Source organism: Labrus bergylta, chromosome 3 (assembly GCF_963930695.1).
Source record: "Labrus bergylta chromosome 3, fLabBer1.1, whole genome shotgun sequence".
NCBI classification, from domain to species: Eukaryota; Metazoa; Chordata; class Actinopteri; order Labriformes; family Labridae; genus Labrus; species Labrus bergylta.
The window spans coordinates 13621030-13643746 of NC_089197.1; the positions used below are offsets into that span (position 1 = coordinate 13621030).

The 22717-nt window shown below is 38.8% G+C and overlaps 1 protein-coding gene across 1 annotated transcript in view; it reads right to left on the reverse strand.

Annotated features, from left to right (window-relative positions):
* Nucleotides 1-330: 330 nt before the first annotated feature.
* The window catches only part of itga11a (integrin, alpha 11a), a 52955-nt gene continuing 30568 nt past the window's right edge, over nucleotides 331-22717 (reverse strand). The window contains exons 13-30 of the mRNA XM_020637695.3: nucleotides 22293-22436; nucleotides 18045-18248; nucleotides 16895-17025; nucleotides 16528-16694; nucleotides 14672-14811; nucleotides 14052-14162; nucleotides 13846-13931; nucleotides 12906-13116; nucleotides 12665-12763; nucleotides 6584-6660; nucleotides 6262-6345; nucleotides 5883-5973; nucleotides 5683-5796; nucleotides 4612-4695; nucleotides 4398-4508; nucleotides 4106-4201; nucleotides 2823-2936; nucleotides 331-1569 (exon numbers count right to left, since the gene is read on the reverse strand). Of these exons, the coding sequence (XP_020493351.2) occupies nucleotides 1492-1569; nucleotides 2823-2936; nucleotides 4106-4201; nucleotides 4398-4508; nucleotides 4612-4695; nucleotides 5683-5796; nucleotides 5883-5973; nucleotides 6262-6345; nucleotides 6584-6660; nucleotides 12665-12763; nucleotides 12906-13116; nucleotides 13846-13931; nucleotides 14052-14162; nucleotides 14672-14811; nucleotides 16528-16694; nucleotides 16895-17025; nucleotides 18045-18248; nucleotides 22293-22436 (2142 nt within the window). The 3' untranslated portion in view covers nucleotides 331-1491. The remainder of the gene's footprint in view (nucleotides 1570-2822; nucleotides 2937-4105; nucleotides 4202-4397; nucleotides 4509-4611; nucleotides 4696-5682; nucleotides 5797-5882; nucleotides 5974-6261; nucleotides 6346-6583; nucleotides 6661-12664; nucleotides 12764-12905; nucleotides 13117-13845; nucleotides 13932-14051; nucleotides 14163-14671; nucleotides 14812-16527; nucleotides 16695-16894; nucleotides 17026-18044; nucleotides 18249-22292; nucleotides 22437-22717) is intronic.

Here is a 22717-nt window from a genome sequence, read left to right on the forward strand (position 1 = left end):
GTACTGTTGACTCTGGAGGAGGAGGAGGAGGAAAATGTTCAGATTGACAGTGGCTGCCCCCTTCTTCCTGGGCGATAAACAAAGCAGCAACCTGGAGACAGATGAAAAATCTGCTTCTTTAGCAGCAAATCAACCATTACAATGATTAGTCTTTATAGTACACTGAAAATGCTCTTGGGTAAACACACATTGCTTGTTAATAAGCTTTTAGAGAAACAAAAATCTTGCTCACTCTCTCTCGATCCTTAGCTGCTCCTCTTACTCTGTTTTAGATTCAGACTTAAACACACAGCTTCTCCAGGCCTCAGGTGTTCATTAAGGAGACACTCAGACATATACAATGTTTTATTTGTTAGGCGTATAACAGCTCTTCACACCTCATCCAATACAACAAACACTTTTGCCTGTAACACCAGGAGGGTGATCACATAGCCGTGTGCATTTACTATGAAATCTGATCATCTCTTACCTTCAGCTCTTTATAAAATCCATGTTATGAAATCTCTTTCCTGCAGTATCTTTTGCACATTCTTTTGCTCTGATGCAGTGCATGTTAAAAGGCATGCAATGTCTCGTAACAGGTTCAGTGACACAAAGCTGTTTGGTTTCATTCGTCTCTTTAAGTTACAAAGTAACGCCACAAACGATGTGGAAAATACTGAAAACTTAATAATACTTGAAAGCGTATAAAAAGATACTTGACTATTTACAAAATTCAAGTTAATTTTGTACAAAGTGAAAGTGCATCAAATATTTAAAGAGAAGGAGTGAATTCAGGTTTAGAAGAATCTCTTTTTCTTTTTTGTAATCCAGAAAAGTCTCCGTAAGTGAAGCATCATGACTCTTCTCTTTACTCTGGCGACTTTAGTTCTGTTTCTTAATAAATTATGATGCTAATGAGCTGAATATGTTGCAGATAATATCTTTTAAAAATTGAAGTCCATATACAAAATACTAACTTTACATTTGCGGTAGCTTTTGGGTGGAATGTCACCCTTGAGGTTTTTCATGTATTTCAAAATTGATCATAAGACTTAAATAAATATACATCAGGAAAAGATGAAGGCGTGATTAGCTAACTCTTGCCTTGAGGGCAAATTGTTGCCTGAAATACTTAGAATAGAAGGAAAAAAAGCTCGCTCTATTCTTCTTTTCTGATGCCCAGGAGTCAGAGCTCCAGCCTGAAGCGAGAGCTCAAAGATCTATACATTTTACGACATGGAGGACAGTGGAATACATGGACAAAGAAGGCCCTAATGTCGCAACAGTGCAGGAATGCTAAGTGAGTGTGACAGTGCTGACTCTCTGGGGTCAGGGGTGGTGGCGTGGGACAGATCCAGTGCACTGAACGAGCCTTTCTTCAGCGATCATGCGAAAAGGCTGTCTTTTCGGTGCCACTGTGTTGTTGGGGAGCAGCGGGGAGGTGGGTTGGTCCCTGAGTGTTGGGTCCCCTTATTGAAAAGGTGTCTGCTGGGGGGCCCACAGCCTGCGTTACCGTTCTTCGGCCACTTTCCCGTTTGCCTCCCGCTCGTCCTCTTCTCTCCGTTTCTGCCTCCGGAAGAATCCAAGCTGCGAGGAATAGGAGTGAAACAAAGCAAATAAAAATCTGATAAAAACTAACAATTTATGACTTTCCATGGTAGTTTGGGTTCAAGTTTCTGTATCAGTATGAGGAACAAAATCCTCTTATGGCTTACTAGCTTTGCCTGAGTTTTAAAATACATGTCGCTGTCATCTATCAGCTGATATGTCCAGCTCCAGTGTAATCCAGTGACAGTATAGAGAAGTGGACGTACTGTAGCCTACAGATCTGTCAAGTTAAGAGAAAGCCGAAGTGCCTTTAATAAACTGCACTCTTTTTATCAGACCGCAGAGGGCGCCACTGTGTTGAGATCTACAAGAAAATGAGCCTGCTGCTCCAATGGGAGCACTGAAGGAGAACATATTCAAACCTTCAGAGGTGCTCACAGGAGAGTGAGGGAGTTGTCAATGAAACACATTTTTGTACACACACAACATACACTGAAGCTAACCTGTGTTAGTCTGACCATGTAGAGCCATTCACTCATTTAAAGGTAGATTTTATCTTTCTGTAAATGGCTCCTGTGTACAGCATTAATGTAAGGAGGCCTTTACTGACTACTGAGCTTTAACTTTAAAATAAGCTGCCCAAAGTTCAAATCCCACCCTTTGTTTCATTGTTGCATGTTGTCATACCTTAATATGTCCTTTCTTTAATGTCCTTTAAGTCAAAGGCAAAAGGACAAAAATTAAATTAAATTAAAATACATTTAAAAATAAAGTTCTACATTCAGCATAGCTTTTATTTCTCAAAACATGCACACGGGGAGATGCCGTGCAGTTTCTTCTGTTTGAACAAAAGCTCAGAAAAAGACTCTATTTAATACTATAAGTGTCCTGACAGGAGCTAAAAAATATATTATTTGTATCTTGACTTTTGTAAAGCTCTGCCAGATGCTCCTATCATTATTAACATTTTGAAATGTCTGTAATTGGTCTTCTGCTACTGTACCATCTACTGATGTTGTTTTATTTTCTACCAGAAGGTGGCAGCATAACCCGGCGCTGAAGTATTGCTTTGTAATTTTGGTACAAATAAAGTCTTGGGAGACCTCAACTAACTTTAGTCGAGCTGAATACCTTAAGGAAAGAAAAACAATGCTATAGCCTTCTATAGATTAAAAAAAAGCTGTACTGTGGTTCACCTGAGCTCTCTGAGTCTCAGTAAAGATATATTACAGGTCTCTCTCTGTTGTTTTAATATCTGTTTTCTAAATAACTTCCACATGACTCTGACTTACCTTCCACAGAGCGAGAATGAGCAGGGCTAACAACAGGAGTCCTCCCAGCGTGCTACCAATGATGATCCAGATAGAGATTCTGTAATCTCCCTCCTTCCTGATCTCCAAAACAATCTGAGGACAAGACGAGAAAATATTTACATTGTTAGTTTAGAAAATATATTTTTTTATTGAGACAGGATTTAGACTGCTGTTTCATAATGTTGTAATGTAGAGTTTATTAGATTAATCTTGGGCAACATCAAACTGTAATCAGTAATATATATGATTATAAAGCCTATGTGTAAATGTCAGCTAGGCTGCTGCTCTAACTACATAATTATTAAATGAGAAAAAGGACATGAGCTTGTATAACGCTTTTCTAGTCTTCTGAATACTCAAAGCGCTTTTTACACCGCATGTCACACCTACACATTCACACCCATTCACACACTGATGGCAGACACTGCTATGTAAAGTGACCATATGTGTATTATTACCTAATCCCATTCTGATGATAATTAGTCTGGACTTTAAATCCAATCATTAGTTATATTTAGCACATGGACCCTCACACACTAAACATGGAATATTTACAAAGATTATAGCTTTAACTGCAACTCCGAGAGACATTTGTAGAATTGAAACATTGTCTGTTGTTAAAAAAACTAGACTGAAACAGAATTGAAGACTCCTTTATAAATGTAAAGGTAACCTTATTGGTTGACAGACAAATCAAAATTGTATATATGAAGAAAAATACCAACAACAATACATTTAAAGCTTTCCTCAGCTGAAATCGTACAATTGATTTGCTCTAGGTGGCAGAACAAAATGCATTCTTTAACTTGCCCATAGATGGCAGCAGAGATGCCTGTATTAGCTTTTACATGTTGAGCCGCTGGTCCTTTCGGTCCCTGAGCACCACACACAGCACATGTGCTCTCACACCAACATTAGCTCTGAGTCTACACCGCTACAGTAACACAGAGCAGCTCAGCCCATTGATGTGTCTTATATATGATGATCTCTCAAGGGTTAATGCAGTGAAGTATGTTCTTGTTCTATAAATAAGAACTTTACTGATATTGGACTGTTTCATTACTTTAATTCAATTTTAACAAGTTCTAGTGACTGGTTTGATCTTCTTAAGTACAAAAGCTCTATAGTAACACATGGAGAGGATAAAACTCAAAGTCTGGCTAAGTCTGATCTAATTTATGATGCCATTATGAGCTCAGATCAGATCAGGACAGACTCGGGACAGAGGCAGTTTACAGCTTCAGTTGGTGTTGTTGACTCACATGTCTGACAGGCCTCTCTTCATGTAGAAACATGGGGCTGGAAGAGGGAAGCTCCACTGATGCACTGGTTGCCAGCTCCAAGATTTTAAACTTCAGCTGGAGAGGAAATTAAAACAAGCTGCCAGTTTTTACAAACACATCACACAGCTGAGAGACTACAAAGCTGGGTGTTTTTCAACTGAGTCAAAGCAGAACAACAGGAAGATGAATGGGACACTTGCATGCAAATGTGCTATAATAAAGCTGAGGATTTCCAGTGTTATGTATGCATGATAGAGGGTTTTACACTCACTGCATGTAAGGTATCTATTCTTAGTGCTCCTGTGATTCTCACTGCAATTTCTCTGTAGGCGGCCACATTGACGGTGCACTGGACGGGCAGAGTCAGGGTGTTGGATTGGTTCTGTGTGAATAAAAAGATGATTTCAGTCTTCAGAAAAAAACCTGACCAAAGACTGAGTCAGGAGTATAAATCTTGTCTTTTATATATATATTTTCTACTTTACCAAGCGGGAGAAGCGTGAAAGGTCCTCAGGTGACGCCCTGCTCTGTGCCACATGCTGAGGTGGTAAACAGTGTGAATCATCTCTCTGGGTGGCATGGGGTAAAAAAAAATCTGTCAGTATATTTCAATCTTAACCTGCAAAAAAACAATTTGATTATTAATTACAAAACTTAATCTGCAGATAATGGAATAGACTTATATCTTAAGAAGAGAACTCATGTCTGTGTGTAAAGGGCAGACCTTAATTAGGATGTGTTTAGCCTAGCTTAACATTAAGACTGCAGGCAGGCAAGGGGAGAAATGGTAGATGCTAAAACATAAGTAGTGCTTGAAGCAAGGAATGGACTTATTGTTTGAACAGAAAACGTATTTTACCAAACAGTGTTGATCCCTAATTACCCACGTAACCGACATACTGGACGTGTTTAGTAAATAATCATGGTCACAGTGAAACTGTTAAAGGCTAGAGATGAAAACCGGTTTCACATTATAGACGGTGCTAAGTTTAATTCATGAGTCTAAACATTTGACTTTCCCAACTAATCCATGCATAGTAGGATGGGGCTTGATGGTTACAACAACTGCTCTAGTTGAATAAACAACTTATTCCAATTCACTTAGCTAAAGTCAGCTTAACTGGTTAAATCAGCTAGCAAAGGTTTTGACTTGAACCTGAAGTTTCCTTCTAGATGTTAAAAGCTTGTGTCTACCTTTGGCTGAAATAAGGAACCATTATTTCAACAATTACACGCAAAGACTGAAAGGTCTTAAAGAAGAGTAAAACGGGCTGGTTTGTTTATATTTACCTAACCCAAACCTAATGGTTGTCAAAACAATCTCAGAAAAAAGGAAATTCAACATCTTTCAAACTGGAAGTCTGGTAACATAACTCATGATAATCTAGTGTTAGACCAGGAAAGGCGAGGCACAAAACCCATGATCATTCTGTACTTAGCTGAGGCTTGTTTTTGTTGTTTAGAAATTCAGCTTTTCCTTCTAAAGCAGTAATTAGTCTCTCTAAAGTTCACTTTAAGTAACTTTGCTGAGACTGACTTTAACGCTCCACACTCACCTGGTCGATATGAAAGTCAGATATCTGCAGGAGTTGGTTCCCATTTTTGGTCATTTCAGGGATCTCAATGTTCAGCTGCAGATCCTTTACTGGGAAGTAGCCAAGGTTCTGGATCTAAAGCAAAACAAGATGTAAATCATTTCCAAGTGTTTTCATGTGAAGTCAATTAAAGTTATTGTGAAGATGCTCACGGCTCTCACCTGGAACGTGAAGTTGAAAGGAGGTCCGATAACTCCAGGCTCCTCCAGCGACAGCTCTGATTTGATCTCATAGCGGGTCGGATTTGAATCCCTTTTGAAGTAAATAATTAAACACAAACAAGAGAAATGGTTGGAGCAATTATCTTCCATTTATGTGAGGTTTAAAGCATATGTGCGTGATATGAAGGTCCACATCCAGCTATAGTATCTGCATCTTATTTCCCAACAATGAGAGCCCATTGCACAACATTTTCCAGATGCCATCAAATCACTTTGTTCTAGTTGCATTGTTCTAGTTACAGAATTAATAGCTTCCAAAATTACCTCGAGAACTTCAGCGACATGCATTATCTTTTTAGAGATGAAGAAATTGACGAACCTAGTGAAGAGAAGGTCTGCCTCGTATCTCAGTGAGTAATAGATGTCATTGAGATTATCAGCTGTGCTCTCTTCCTCGCCATCACTGTCGAGAAAACAAGACAAAAAAAAAAATCAAAACGGTCAACTATGATTATTTATTGGCCTCAATGCTCTTTTAACTAATCCTCAAAGCTTGATTGCAAGTTTCTAACTTGTTTCAAGCATCTTTATGGACACAATGTGGACAGAGAACAGTTTAAGGCAAGTCTCTCTGCATGCAAAGAGGAAAATAATTATGATGAAAATCATTTAAAATATAGATTTTCAATAAATTATCACACCTTTCAGCCTCCAGGATAATCCTGACATGGTCCAGGAAGACAGTCCGACTAAACTCAAGCTCCAGACGAAACGTTACCTACACAATGGGGAAAATGAAGTATAGAAGAACAAATCACTCAAATAATTCCACATTGTATCTATTCCGTCAGTTTCCCTTTTATGTGTTATCAGTTTAGTATTATTACAGCGTACCAAAACACTTAAATTAGAGGTAAGAGGCTTCTTTTACCCTAACACATTACTGTATACATGCCTCCAACAGAAAATATCCTGCATTCAGGATTACAGATGCAATAAGTAGGAATAAGTCTCCAGCTTTGACCCCAGGCAGGCAACGGCATAGTTGGTATTGTATAAGAGCCAGGAAATTTCCACTTAGCTGATGGCAACCCCATAAGTACAAATCATCATGACCGCACACACAGGCACGCACACACACACACACACACACACACACACACACACACACACACACACACAGGAGAGGAGAGGAGAGGAGAGGAGAGGAGAGGAGAGGAGAGGAGAGGAGAGGCCGAGCGTTGCATGTTGCATTGTTTACAGCTCTCAGTGCTGTAATGAAATCCTGACTGATTCTGCCAGAGAGGAATGCATAACAAAGTAAATTGTACCCCCTCCCCATATACACTGACTCATCATTAACAGACCACAGACATAGAATATACTTAAAAATATGTCTTATTTTCATTTGATCCCTGTTCGTCTTAGTGGACTGTTGGGGGGGGGGGGGCAGCTTCAAAGGGAATAGGAGTAGAAATAAAGACCTTTCTTTTTTGTTAAGATTGTTCTAAAGAGGTTCAACCTATATTGTTTTGGCCAGCCCGATTGTTAAGTAATTGGATGATTCTACTATATAATGGTCTTCTAGTAGAAGTGTGTGTGTGTGTGTGTGTGTGTGTGTGTGTGTGTGTGTGTGTGTGTGTGTGTGTGTGTGTGTGTGTGTGTGTAGTATTACTCCCAACTAAAGCAAATGTCTATTTAGCAACATCTGTACTAAAGCATACAGTCACAAATTCTTGTGTTATAAAAAAGCTACAATGTCCCTTAAGCGGCCATTCTATTCTGATATTTATGAAGTCGAAACCAAAGAGAAGAATATATATTATGCTTGGAGCAAGACAGTGCTGCCTTGTGTAGCACACTGTATAAAGCCTGCATCAAATATTGTTATGAGCATCTTTTAGGATATACTCCAGAAGATAACAAACTCTAAATTCATATGGGTGATACACTCTTGATCATCATCTTCTTCTCTCTCTTGAGGGGTCTTTATAAATCCATAATGGTGGCAAGAGAGCTCGATTTGGCTCCTCACTTGTATGTGTGTGTTTGGAGGATAATCATGTGCAAGCTTAGTTGGAAAAGGAAGTTGAAACCAGGCTTAAAGATCTACTTCCTCCTCTGGGGCTGACGTATTCAGCCACATTCATAGTCCATAATCAAGCAATTAATGGCAACAACTAGTTCACCTTGTCTCTCTGTACACCCACGACAAGGAAAAAGTAATTTGTCATTGCTCAGTGAAAACAGGATTTTAGGGCTCATTTAGAGCAGGCATCAGCAAAGTTTGAAGTGCATACTAGTTTTACACAGGTCGAAAAGACTCCAAATAAGTCCAAATAAGAGCTTTCACTGGCCACTTTAAACAGCTTGCCCTGATGTTCTACTTTCTCTCAGCTAAACAGCGGTTTGGGCAGTCTTGGCAGAAGTAGCTGCGTACCAATCAGCCTTGTGAAACTCAGTTTGCCACATTTTTAAAAGGCCCTGGATCTGACCAGATCAGGCTTGTGGCTCTGGATCTGGTTCAGGCAGAATGAGTGGGCATGAATCACTTGGTAAGCTTTAAATGGGTGACCTGAGTCCTCTTGGTTCAGATGTCGGGGAGAATTATAGAGAAATGTGGTGATATTTTGGTTACCAAGGAGATCACGATTGTTTGTAATAATAACGGGGTTAGGACGTCTCATGACTCACCTTTGAATCACCTTTATTGGTTTATTCCTTCCGTATTTGTTATCAGCCTTCCGTATTAGGAAAGTAAGAAAGACAGACTATTGTTCAGACATCAATGAAAGAGACGGTTTATGGATAATCTGCTCGCTATTTAATAGCTTTTATTTAGGTGCAATCAGTGTCATCCCTTTTAAAGTTTATTCAAACATCACCTTCTTAAAAATAAAACTTGATTCTTTGCTGTAAAGCTCACTGGAAAGTGCAAGAGTCTCATAAATATCGTTGACATTACAAGCCTGTGGAAAAGCTTGCAAACAGCAGAATTGAAAGTGAGAATCAGTAACAGATGAGAGAAAGAAAAACCTCCCACTATCTTTCACTCAGTCTCACCTGATGCACAAAGCCCTCGCAGGACAAAATGTTCTTAATGGCTGCAAGGCAGTTTTGTTTAAACTGTTGCCAAGAGGCTTTTTTGAAAATGACATCTCAATGGATGCTAATTTATATTTTAAAAGTTTACAGCAGAAAAAAGTACTGCAAAGAGCTTTAATGTTGAAATAACGGATGATTATTCCAAATCTAAGAAAATGAGTTGAGAATGTGCAAAGTCACCTTCAGAGCTGTGTTAGTGATGCAGCAGCTCTCACATACGTTATGGCAGCTATCCCAGAAATCTTCCAGACTCCATACTGCAGGTTTTAGTTTCACTCATGTGTTTTTGAGCCAGCGACAGCGTGTCCTCTTTAATGAAGAATGTGAAACAAAGGAAAATCAACTCTGCGGAGGTCCATTCTTCACACTCAGTCACATAAAATATGAACTCAGTGTTGTGCGCTGTTTTCATGTCACAAAAGACACATTGATTACTTAGCAACATGAGTCACATCATAACAACCTATCACATGAATGTTACAGTCAAGGATCATGTGACAAAAGTGAACTCATAAGACTGCACCTGAGGAAGCCTCGTTGCTGTGGGGAATATAAGAGAGCTCCATAAGAGCCTGTGTTGATACATTAATTGAATCGCGGTGAATATATAGGTAGGAAACAGTCAATTTCCTTATTCTGAAGAATGTCAGTGAAACAGCTGATCAGAATTAAAATACCAGTGCTGTACCAGCGTTTTAAAAACCTCTCATTTGGGGCACAGATGGCCTTGTGGTTGGATTGCGCCCCATATACGGAGGCTATAGTCCTCTAAGCGGGCATCAAGTTCAAATATGACTGATGGCTCTTTTACCACATTGTCATTCCCTAATCTCTCTCCCCAGTTTCCTACTCTATCCACCGCCCTGTCAAATACAGGCAATAAGCCCCAAAATAAATCTTAAAAAAACAACAACTCTAAATCACTCTATTGGTCTTTGCTAACGTTTTTTATTTTTTGCTAAACTTGAATGCAACCAATTAGAGGCTTGTTTTACTTAATGCAGTGGTTCCCAACTGGGAAAAAGTTGCAAAGTGAGTTGCGGAGCTGTTTTCAGTGGGTTACAAATCAGAGTCAGAATCAGAATCAGATAGGTGCATGGAAATACATTGTGTCAAAAAGCCTATGAAGCGCTTTTAAAACATGTTTGTTTTGTTCCACCTCGTTGTTCTGTCACATGTTTTGTCCGGTTTGAAGTCCAAACTGCACTATTGTTCATTCAATAAAGCGTGTTGGTTGAGAAAAATATCAGAAATTTCTCATTAAGGAGTTGGTTGTGGGTCCTGAGGCTAGATCAGTAGATTCTTGTTTCACACTCTAAATGTTGAAAGATCTTGGATCAAGTGAAGAAGAAGAAAATAAGATAATTTAATACGGCTGTCTTAAACATGTTACACAACCTGGAAGCACTTTCTGGATCACATACAATCATTGACACAGATGCTTAATGCTGAGTTTGGCTTACTGCCCCACATACCCCCCTCTCTGAAGATTTTCTTGAATGATGAATTGATTTTATTTATCTATGCATTGTATTGTTTAGTATAACTATTGCTCTGTTGTACACTTACATACCCATGAGATTGAAGCGGCTGGTTGAATTGGTAGGTGCAGTTTAATAAAGTTCTACTGTATGTTGCTTATTATAGGGGGAACATTTAAAGTGATGGGGTTGACATAGTAGAACCCTGAACCCCGGACATGGCGGGCAGGAACCAGACGAGAAGCAGAGGTCTTCCGGATTGGGTGAGACACTGATGGCAGAGGCTGCTAAGTGGTGTGTATTCATACACATCGATACACAACTGACTAGGAGAGGGAGCAATTTGGGTTCATTGTCTTGCTCAATCAAAGTTTGGCATGTGAATGGAGGGGCTGGGGATTATTGGGATCGCAACCACCTGCTTTTCATAGCAACAGTCTCGTCTTCATAGCAACAGTCTGTTGTTCATAAAAACTGTCTACTATCATGGAATAGCAGACAGTCGCTTGATTGGCCACTGAGAATAAATTATTTAACACAGCTGAGAAATTAAATGTGTGCAATATACTGTATGTAAAAATGTATTAAAGCGTCTTTAAATATTTCTTATTTAGCAGACAAGGTGCATAGAGTGTTGAGCAAAAAGTTAATGTGCAGCTTCCTAGATTTCTGTGGCTAATGAAGCCTTTCCCTCTCTTTATAACCTCTCTGCACTCCTGTTCTGATCATATAGTGACTTGAACTTTGAGATTTTTAGGTTTAAACACATTTGATTGGTCTGGAAGTATTAGTCGTCCTCTGTTCATAGAACTGTAAATAAAGTGAGATTCATATTGTGTTCAGCGATGTCTACAACGTGCATTTTCTGTGCAGCTGTGTCGCTCTTTTAGTTCTGTCTGTTTTCACTTTCGGGAGTTTGTCCTCCTACTAGCTACAGTACGGTAGTTGAGTTCTCAGCCTGCAGTGAAAGCTGCGAGGCACAGACTCCTAGCTTGCGAGCTGCGCCGCCCGACTCCGCTGGTCACTCTTTAACTTTAACATAGGACTCTTTCAATCAAAAGAGCACTCCACAAGGTTTATTTATGGAACAATATACCACTGTTTTCTGTAAATGCATGATTATGACCTCGTGAGGGAGAAAAGATGTGAAGAAAGTCGCGCAGCCAGACTGGTCTGTGTCGCCGTCTTTTCCAGCACAGCGTTCAACCAGCTATCAATACACAATGAATGGGGAATCGCATCAGGTCGCAGTTAGTGGCTGCTGCACCCGCTGTAATGACGGCGCGTGTTTCAGTATTTCATACTGGTATATTGGTTGCATCGGTGTATAAGACGCAGCCAACTTTTCATACGAAAAAATATGTTTTAAAAGTACGTCTTATATACCGGATTTTACGGTAAGTTAAGGTAAGGATGTTGAACTTGATCTGTAATGTTCAGTTTTGTCTTTATGAATGTGTTGTGATAAGAAAATGTTTCATAAAATGTGCTTATTTTTATTACAGTTGCTTCCTAAACACATTTGTTAAAGTTATTAAGTAAAATGCAGAAAGACATGTTTCAGTGTCGACATTGTAAACTTGGATGTCAGACAATAGAAAGGAGGGAAATCACAAACCAGAACTAAAAAGAGCTCCTCTGGTTTGATTGTGGGTTGTACTTTAGCCATTGTGGTCTGTCATGGTCATCTAAAGCCTGCAGTATGTGTTTTGGGTCTCAGTGGTCCAATGTGACCAATGTCAGTGTTTTCTCAGCCGTGGAGTAGCAGCACAATGCAGGCTGTGACACTGTCCCAGATTTTTATTTCTGTGCAACTGTCTAACTGATTTTGATCCTATTTGGGAGTCTGTGTGAATTTTTTTTTTTTTATGGTTGGAAAGTTGAACTTTTACATCTGCTTTCCATTCAGTCAGATTTATTCAGGAATTATTAATCTCACCTCAAACATATGGCCTTCTTTGACTTGGAAAAACCTCCCGGAACGAAATGGCAGAAATAATACAGGAAAATGTTCCGAAATCAGCGCAAAAACTGTAAATCTGCCAGTGCACCATGCAGAAAAACAGCAAAAAACACCAGGTTTAGTCCAAATGTTTTGTTAGTGGATCATGGATGGGCAAATATTTAGGAAAGTTACAAATCCACAGGAATTGCTCAAAATTCAAACAGATTTCAAGTTGAACTCTTTTCACTGACCTGACTTTTGCCCCTCATGAATGGAGTGCTGACATTGCAGATCTTCTCATTCCTCAGTTTGTCCTCCACATAACAATCGATTTTGATGTCAGAGGTGTCCTAGGTCAAATAAAACAGCAGTTTTTAATACAGTGCCACTGGCCTAAATACACCATTTATTTAATGGCACCTGCTGGTAAAACCAAGTTAATAGAAGTTTGATCTCATCATAAACCACAGGAGATGGGAGATGAAAATTCACCTTGACTATGAGGCTAGAGAAGCGTAGATTGGGCGTGTAGGAGATATTTAGAAGAGAATTGTAGGCGTTCTCTCCTTTGTTTTCCAGTCGTATATCAACCACCATCCTCCTCCTGTGGGCTTCCACAACACGCAGAGATCCTTCAGTCCCTGCTTCACTTACATGGTGGCAGAAAGCTCCACGGGACTGCACAGGCTGTGTGCAGAAATGACTGAGAGGGACAGAAGGAGATGTAGGAACAAATAAGTTGCAATATTTTTTATTGGGTAGAGAATTACCAAATGAAAATACAGAACCTTCAGGACATTATGATAGCGTATGTTTTGCAATTTATTAGCTTATTAGCTTTTCGTCCAAATAATTTCTTTAAAGAAACTTTGGCAACATCTGTTCCCTCTAAACCTAAACATGCATAAATGATACATGCATCCCACAGACTGAAGTTGTATTACAGTTTACACAGGCCAACTACACTTCTTAAAAAGTTGTGTGGACTATTGCACAGCTACATGTATTTGAAACAAAGCAACATTTTTGAATACAGTTTTTTATAAAGCCCCTTCAGCAGATTGTTTTTGAAGCAAACAAATAATATCATATTGATATTAGGAGATTATGTTTCCATGTAGTGACCTCTGCAGACCTCACCAGAAACAACTCTGCACCATCTATTGGACTGAGAGACAACTGACTGTATTATTGTAATGCAACAATTTTAATTTTATTTGCACAATTACCATTTTTATCTGTGTAACAAAGATCACTACTTGCTGTCCATGTATAACAACATGTGTGCCAAACATCACATTAATACCATGTTGCATTGCCCCTCCAACCCAACCTCCATTTTTTTTTTAAATTAAGGGTGTGAATGCAGAATGTCTGTGTATTCTCGTGTGTGTTGCAGTGTGATTATTGTGTTGAATATGTGGATACCTACTTTGGCGTCATCAGGTCGGTCATACTCTGCAGAGCTAGGTCGGGTATGCAGCGATCGTCCTCGTCACAGCCGTTCCAGAAGGGCAGCTGTCCAAAGAAATAAGCTTCTTTAAGTCAAATAAACTACAGATCATTTTCATTTCATTCTCATTTTGGTAGAATCAGATTTATGGAAGTGCATTTTAATAAAGTCAGATCGTGTCTCACCTCAGTCCTCACAACAGTCGGCCAGGTGTCGTCCAGGATTGGTTCTTTATCTGGATCTTGTAGTCCCACTTGTGCGGTAAACACTATGGGCCTTGCATAGTCTGTAGTCTCCTGTTGTATAACATTCAACTTGAGGATTAGCCTGGACTCTATCATGGCACTTTCTCTATGGCACTAAAGTATTTTTACTTTCAAAGGGGATGCAGAAATGCCAAAACATATTATTAGAATTTCATCTGCATGCCGCATGTGTTGTTACCAATTATAAAAATTTAAGACTGAGGGATCAGATTAAATGAAGTTTTGCTAAAATTCAACATGTTAAAATAGACTCCTTTAATTCAACAAAAGTAATTATTTTGAATTATTATTGTAGTAGTAAAGCATCCAGAACAGCATTTTAACTTAACAAAGTTCTCACAGAATTCAACATAAAGAAGCCTCTATTTAGTGTCTTCCAATCTAATCTTTCAACCATCTCACCTTCTTAACTATAGAAAAGCCTTTACATGAATGAACAGATACAATCAAAAAACAAAAAGCTGTTTGTTTGAAAATTATTGCTGCTTTGAGAACGTTGATTTCCCCTTTAAATGTAACTTATATAAAATTGGCCTCACCGTGACATGGAAGTAAATGTGCTCGCAGGTCTCCTGTCCAGGAAGGAGGGTCAGATTTTGCATCTGCAGCTTGTTCGGGTTGTCCAGTACTGCTCGAGGATTAAAACGCCTTTCAGCAATGGAGACATTGAATTTGATCCCTGGTGGGTTATAGAAGAAAAAGAAGAGGAAAGAAATAACACATCTTGGTGGAATTATAAAAGATCATTTCCTATTTGTTTTACTTTGATCATTGGACTAACACTAGTGCAAACTAATTGACAAATGGCAGTAAACTGGCTATGGTGAATGACATCACTGTGGCAGTGCAATACAATATTAGCTTGACTGTGAACATATGATGAATGTGTGACCAACATATACAAGAGTCCAAACCCCTCTGGGTTCACTTCTGGGTTCTTTCCAAGCCACATTGTCTAAGAGGCTTTCCATTCACTGCCTCATGTTTTCATGGCATGAGGAAAAATCTTCAAAAGCTGGACTGTGCCTGCTTTGTATTTGGGGTCAACGAGAGAATTAGATAGTTGAAAAAATCCTAGAGCCTTGTGTACAAAGATCTGTGCTAATAACTGATACAAAACTGGAAGTGTTCTCCCATTTTCACCATATGACAACCCTTAATATTTTATTACCTCAAATCCATACTCTGGCATTTAAAAATTACTTGTGTTTGGCTCTTTATTGTGGCACCACTCTCAAATACTGTAAATAGACATTTGCATAAACAAGATTAACTTAACTGGTATGGACAAAATTTAAATTTTTATGCAACAGACCACATCGAGCTCACAAACACCCCAACACATCTGCCATGCATTACCGACCCAGACACAACGATGAGAGGAAAATCAAATAAACGTGTTCCACTGTATGAAGACATGGCAGACAAGATACCTCCCTGTGCTCTTCCTCCACTCTGTTTTGGCACCTCTGATAGATTTGATAAAGATGTCCGAGGGTCAAGAGGTTAACGCAGAACACGCTCCAATGCACCTCTGCTTCCTCCACCCTAATACACAGTGAAACTGAGCCCTGCCATCCAGTTTGTTCAAACAAATTGTGAGCAGAGAGACCCTGGGGTTGTATGCAGGTGGGCTTCTATCAGTAGCACATAAAGCATATCTGCAGGATTGAGCTGAGATTGTGTGAGCTTTCAACACCATCAAACAATAAGAAACTAGTCAAAGCAGATACAAATTGCTGATCTACTTCAAACAGCATTCAAACAATGAAAGGAACATTTGATAGCAGCTCTGTGATTAAAATATGCCAGTTGTTGAGGCAGTAGCATTCACTTTGGCAGAGAAACAGCAGTGAGATCAGAATCTCTTACTGCTTGTAAAGAAGCATTTTGCCTTGGCGCCATTCTAAATAGAAGTAGCCATGGCAGTTTTTACGAGAACCCACGCGCTGAAAAGTCTGTTGGAGCCATGAAATGAAGGATATACATCCAGAGGACTGAATTCTTTTAGTCACTTGACACCGGCCAAATTTTATTCTTTCATGTAACACACTTTAAAGAACCACTGATCTATATCGAACTGCAGACCAACATATCAATTTCACCGCTCAAGCATGAACAGTATAGTTGGCAGAATAACAATTTGTTTTTTGAGAATCAAAATATAAAAAGTTCCATATTTGAAATAAAAAATTCTAATTAAGACATCTGTGTGACTTGTGGAAATGATAGTTATGGTATTTTGCAACAACTTAAAGGGTGTCTGCTTTACCTTTAGATGAAATTCAGTTTTATAATCTTTTGGAAGAAACCAAATATCTGGCAAGGACAAGGGGAGACTCTAGGAAACTTTACTGACATGCTTCCACAGCAGTGGATTATTTTTCTGGCTTACCAATTTCCTGTGTGGGAGGGATGGCCGTCCGGGCAGTGATATTGAAACACACAATGGCTGACATGCAGGTCACGTCTTTGCCACCTCGCTGACAGTCCTTCACAAAGATATTGACTTTACTGGGCTCAAATCTGACACTTGTATATATCCGTACAACACTCTGCGACCTGTGAGGGCACAAAAGTGATACAAATAAAGCCACACTAATAAGTTGAACACTCAAAAGAATTTCTGGGAATATAATTCTCTCTCAATGCACGTATAAAACTATATGTGGGGATGTATTTAAGTAGTTTTACAGAAATAACTGCAAGAACTATCTTTAATATTTCTGAGAACAGTATTATTTTCTGAATGAAAAACAAACCAGAGGAGAACAGCAGCACCAAGAGAACCCACTGCCAGATCCACTAAACCGTCGTTGTTCATGTCCATCGTGCCATGGATGCTGCGGCCAAAGTACTGCAGGCCAGGAGCCAGATCTGCTGCGGCTATTCTCTGAGAAACAGAGGAAGATACCTGATTAAATATAGATACTGATACAGTTAACAGAGTAACATGGAAAGGAATTATAAGAGCAGCTGCATATTTATTTAAGTGTTCAAGTTTGTGTTCAAGTTTGGCCAGCAGTGTCGCCCTTGTGTCACAGTGATGGAAAATAAGACACTGCTGCATCTTTGAATGTCTCATCTACTGTACAAAACTCTCAGACAGCTCAGTTGACAAGACAAACGTAATAACCACCTTATACATCAAACATTTCTCTTTTTTACCGTTCCTTTTAGCTGTTTTCATTTACTTTTTGATCCTTAACAAGTTCCTTTTTCCGTGGTTAAGTTAATGTCGTGACCTTTTGATCTACCAGAAGGTACTGGCTTTATTTCAAAATAAAAGCAGGGTTGAATTCAAACAGTAAGTTAATTATGCTCAGCTAAAGACAGTTAAAAAAAATCAAAATAAAAGCATTACAATTCTAATTTTCAAATGATTTTTTTTTAAATTTCAAACATGCGATTAGAAATAAAACTTTTTTTTTTAAATCATCATTTGGCAGCCTAATAAAAAACACTTTACTGTGAGGTTGTTTTTTCACAACTGCTCATAATCCCTCTGTCAACGCCTTCTTGTTCAAATAGCTTCCCTTTGTTTCTGTAATTGATCTGATCCTAAAACCCACTTGCCCTTCATTCCTTGTTTATCACTCAGTATGCGAGCCCATATACAATACTGTCTCTGTGAATGCCTCCTAATTTTGCCTCCCCTCTTGCTTCCTGTCTGCTTTTGTTTTCCTTCACTAAACTGATTTTTTAAGCTTGCCATGACGGTTTCTTGCAGCAAAATACAAGTGTCTGCCAGAAGATGTTTTTTTTTTAACTGTATATAAATCAATGGGCATCTGGTAGTTGGTTACTCAAATGAAAAACATATGGTCCACTAAAAATCAGCAGTAAAGGTAGATGTGATTATAATTGGTAGGAAAAAAACATACAATCCCTCAGGATTTACACATCTCTTACCTGTTTGTATTTGCGTAGAATTCTGTTGTGCTGGCTGAAGAAAACATAAATGGCTCCTTTGTGGTCATCTTCAAGCGGGGCCCCCACCACCAAGTCATTGAAGCCGTCACCGTTCAGATCAGGGACCGGAGCAAGTGAGGAGCCAAATCGAGCATTCTGGCCACCATTATGGATTTCCAAAGACCCTTCAAAGACGAAACGATTCTGTAAGAGAGGGAAGAAGGGAAACATAATGATGAAAAAAGACTGTATCATCCTTTATTTTAAAGTTTGTTACATTATGAGGGTATATCCTATCACTACATCATAAAAGACTCAATGAGCCGAGCTAATAATGCTGTAATTGCAATTCCACTGTTAATTCAACCACAGGTTAAAAGTAGCACACACATGGACCTTCAGGACAGAGATGAATTTTACCAATTCATTCTGGCCATTTTAAAATAAGAATATAAAGGTGCACTTGAGTTGAGTTGACCAGATGTTTGTGTGTGCTTGTTTTATCTCTGGGTATTAATCAGTGGACCTAAAGGACTTTCATATGGCACCACTAATGGGAAAGGGCATCCTTTAAATACTGTGAGGTTGTAAGAGTGTAAGGATTATTAAAACATTAAAACGTCAACAGATTAAAACCTTATTTAACATCAGAAACCAAACTGTCCTTGTTTATAAAATGTGATATTCTTTGCAGTTTATCAGTTCCACCATCCAAGTTACTTGTAAGGACAACAGCCATGTGCATTTTGGATTGATGCATCAGGGTTGTAATTTTAAAGTGGATTTATGTTTTGGTTAGATTCTGCTGAAGTGTGTATTTCCTTGGTTTCAATGGTCACTGCTGCAGTGCTGTTTCCAGAAAAGCACTTAACCCAAATTGTAGTCTATTTTTTTCAACATATATTCTTTACTTTTATGTTTCTAGTCAACATAAATAACTTTATTTATCAGTTACAAATTCATTTGTGGACCTGCATTTTACAGAGTTTCCTCAAGAAGAAGAGGCATTGCTGACTAGTTTGAAAAATAACTATATTGGCAAATGCCAATTCCTATATATTCTTATTTCATTTGTACTCATATGCATGCTCTTCTTCTTGTCTTTTACTGCTGCAACACTTGAATTTCACCACTGGGGATCAATAAAGTATTATTTATAAAAACTGGACCGTCTGTGTTCCACAGTTTTATTGACAGCATCATGTGTAAAGAGGGTAATACCATAGAAAACTACATTTTAGATTATCAACAACACCTCATACAGCACACAGACGACCTGTTCCTGAAACAAATCGTGGCATGCTCAGACATACAAAGAGCGTTTACAGTACTAACACAAACAAATAGAACCTGTGCAGGATAAAAGCTGTGTTGGAAAATAAAAAAAATAAAAAATAGCAAATAGCTGGTCAAATCAAGTCATACTCTATGTCCTATTGAATGGAAAGATCCATTCAATAGGACATCTTTCCTTAGTACAGGAAAGATCCTTTCTGGCAGATTTCAGATTTACAGTCAATGGTCTGATCTGGTTCTTCTTCTGATCCGTCATCCATTTATTTAGATGTCAAGACCAAGGCAGAGATTGTTGCCCTCGAACCGGCTGGGTTTATTTTTCCCATGACCTCAAACCATCTTTAGTCAAATAATCATGCTTTCATTTATCTTTCAGGAAAAGGTAACAATCTGTTTTTTTTCTTCTTATCTTTCCTTGAATGAACCTAAAAGATAAAGTTTGGATCAGCTTCTGTGTTTTCAGCATAATCGTTTAACTCTGCCCTTTGAACTTAAATATCTGGAACATCTGGGACCAAACAAGTGAGGAATTTTACCTCTGGGTCGTAAAAGAACTGAAGAACACTGTATAGCTTTAGTGTATTTATTTGAAGTTCTATTCTTAGCTGATGTAAAGTCAGATGGAAAATATCCATGTCTTTGAAAGCAACAACCCGGCTGGAACATATTTCAAAGAGGGCAATTGGACAGAATGGAGCCAAATACTTTAGTCCATCAGTAGTCATGCATATCATTGCTCCACTCGGCATCCAGGCTCATGATATAATTCAGAGTTGACAGAGGAAACATGAGATCACATGTTTTTTCAGCTGAATAATTGGGAAGGGAGTTGATTTAGGTAGCTTTGACTCCTCTGCTACCTGATGTGTGCACGTGTGACAAAGTGGGAGATTGATAGAGAAATGGGGAAAAATATATCCAGTGCTGTTTAAATTTGAAACATATGGTTTGTGAGGAGGCCATGAAGGGTCACAACCGGTCTGCAGGGGCTCAGGAGTACGTTTCAATTGGAACTTCCTTCGTTGAATGGAATTTTATTTTTCACCAGCTGACAGACTTTGGGAAACTTTATTTTGCATTTTGACTTGTAGTTTTTATCCCGGAGGTTCGGTTGCTAAGACCTTATCCTTATCAGTGTGTCATTGGATATCTGATTTGCTAGTGATTTTTATCATATTTCTGACTGCATCATAGCTAAACCACTCAAACATCTCTGATAAGATAAGACAACCTTCTCATACAGTGTTAAAATGAACAAGAAACAGACTGTGGCAGACAGACAAGAAGAGAGTCAGATGCTGATGGCTCTGTGAGGCAGTATGCTCAGCAGCACTTTGAAAAACTGCTAATGTTTGCATATTTATCTGCTCACAATGACATCACTCAACCTGCAATAAGGATTGTTATTCATGGCAATGTAAACAAGTTGCCAACACAAAATTGACATATAGTTGTGTTATAGTGCAAACACATTTAACTGATGTGGAACAACAGTTTTACTTTTTAGCTGTTTAGCTGCTAAATGTGTCTCCAGCTGGACATAACTGTGACTGTATGCTGGGAAGGTAGTTGGATCTTTCATCCTCTTCAATGAAAACAGATGCTGATGTCGCTAAAAAATAAGTTATTAAATGTGTGAGGATGGAACAGAACAAAGTGATGGGCCAGAAGACCAAAACAATAAGATAAAAGACATTTGAGAGTCCTGTAGAGCAACTGCAGACTTGACTCATAATAATCTGTGAAACTGTCAGAATACATACAATTCATTGTTGATATTAAAGAACATCTTATTAATTAATCTCTCTCTTTTCATGATTAGCATAGAAAATGTTGTTTCATGACAATTAATCAAATGTCTGTAGAGATATAAAAAAAATGCAAACTTAATTTTAAGCAGGTTTATTTTAGTCCAGCCAGCACTGGAATGGATTAACATTAATCCATGCTGTTAGTTTAGCAAACAATTAATAAAAGCCTATGTGCACAGTGCCAACCATCAATAAATCAATCTTTATTTGTATAGCGCCAATTCATAATTTTTTTTTATCTCAAGACACTTTACAAAAAGCAGGTAAAAGACCTTACTCATTGTTAAACCTTACTCTTATCTAACCTTACCCAATGAAATGCCTTTGTGCATTCTCTCATAAAGTCAAGTCTATATTTTCACATCATAGATGAATGATATTCCCTGTGGACACAGTGACACATTTTTGAGTCAGGGAATCCAACCTTGCACATTTTCCAGAACCCTGTGCGGCATCTACGGTAACACCTGAATCAACCACATCATTATAATATATGTCCCTGAACATATGGCAGTGCTTTGTCGATGACAGACACTTTTAAAAGACGGTTTCTTTCTGTTTGTGTTTTGTTTTTGACTGTTACGCTTGGCCTTCCACCTGTGATGAGGTTTGAGCAACACCAGATATTTAAATACCTCCTCTACGTCTGTTGAATGGATTCAAAACAGCTGAAGGCATTTATTATTCCAATGAGCAAGACAGACCTGGAACACCAGGAAATTTCCTTCTATTAAAGAAACTTCTCGCCTCCAAATGGTTTGCTGGAAATGGGTTTTGAAGGGGCAGAATACTTTCCTGATGAGTTCATTTTTCACTTCTGACAAAGTCTGCACACTGGCATGGCAAAGTCCTTTTATTGATCTCCACATTTAATCTGGACAAGGTCATGTGTCAAATGTCTGTCTGCGGGACGCCAGTGTGTTAACTGGGGAGCAGGAATGCAACAAGGTCTGGTTTGGTTTGGTGTGTCTGTTACCAGACACTTCTGCTGAGGTGTGTTCAAAATTACTGGGTATTACTGGAGTTTGAACAGGTGTTGACCCAGTTCTGTGCAGCCGGCTGCTTGGTGGAGAATTGATTAATCCCTGTATATGTCCAGCTTCTATGTATTTGTTTAAGATTTTTCCAGATTTTTACTCACCAGCTCTGTGACTCTGTAGATGTAGACTTTCCCCTTCTCCAAGCCTCCACTAAAGAACATGGGTGCTGCCACCAAAAGGTTGTCTGTAATCCCGTCTCCATCGATATCCACAGGTGCAATCTCACTGCCATAGTAGGAGCCGATCTGAAGAAGACATATATGCAAATCATTTAAAAACATTGTTATTTATCAGCTTTAATCCTTTTGGAAAATAATTATTGTTGAAGCTGAAATTCTTGGCTCCTCCACTGTTGGTTGAGGCAGATGTTTTTCAGGTTCACTGATTTACTGATTATCCAGAGGGGATGGAGTTTGAACATAAATATTGTACTGTAAGCAAGTGAAGGCATGTGTTATTTCAAAGTCAGTGGTCAGACGCCTAATGCCTTTTTGAATGCTAAGACTGCGTGAGCTTCACAGAGCGC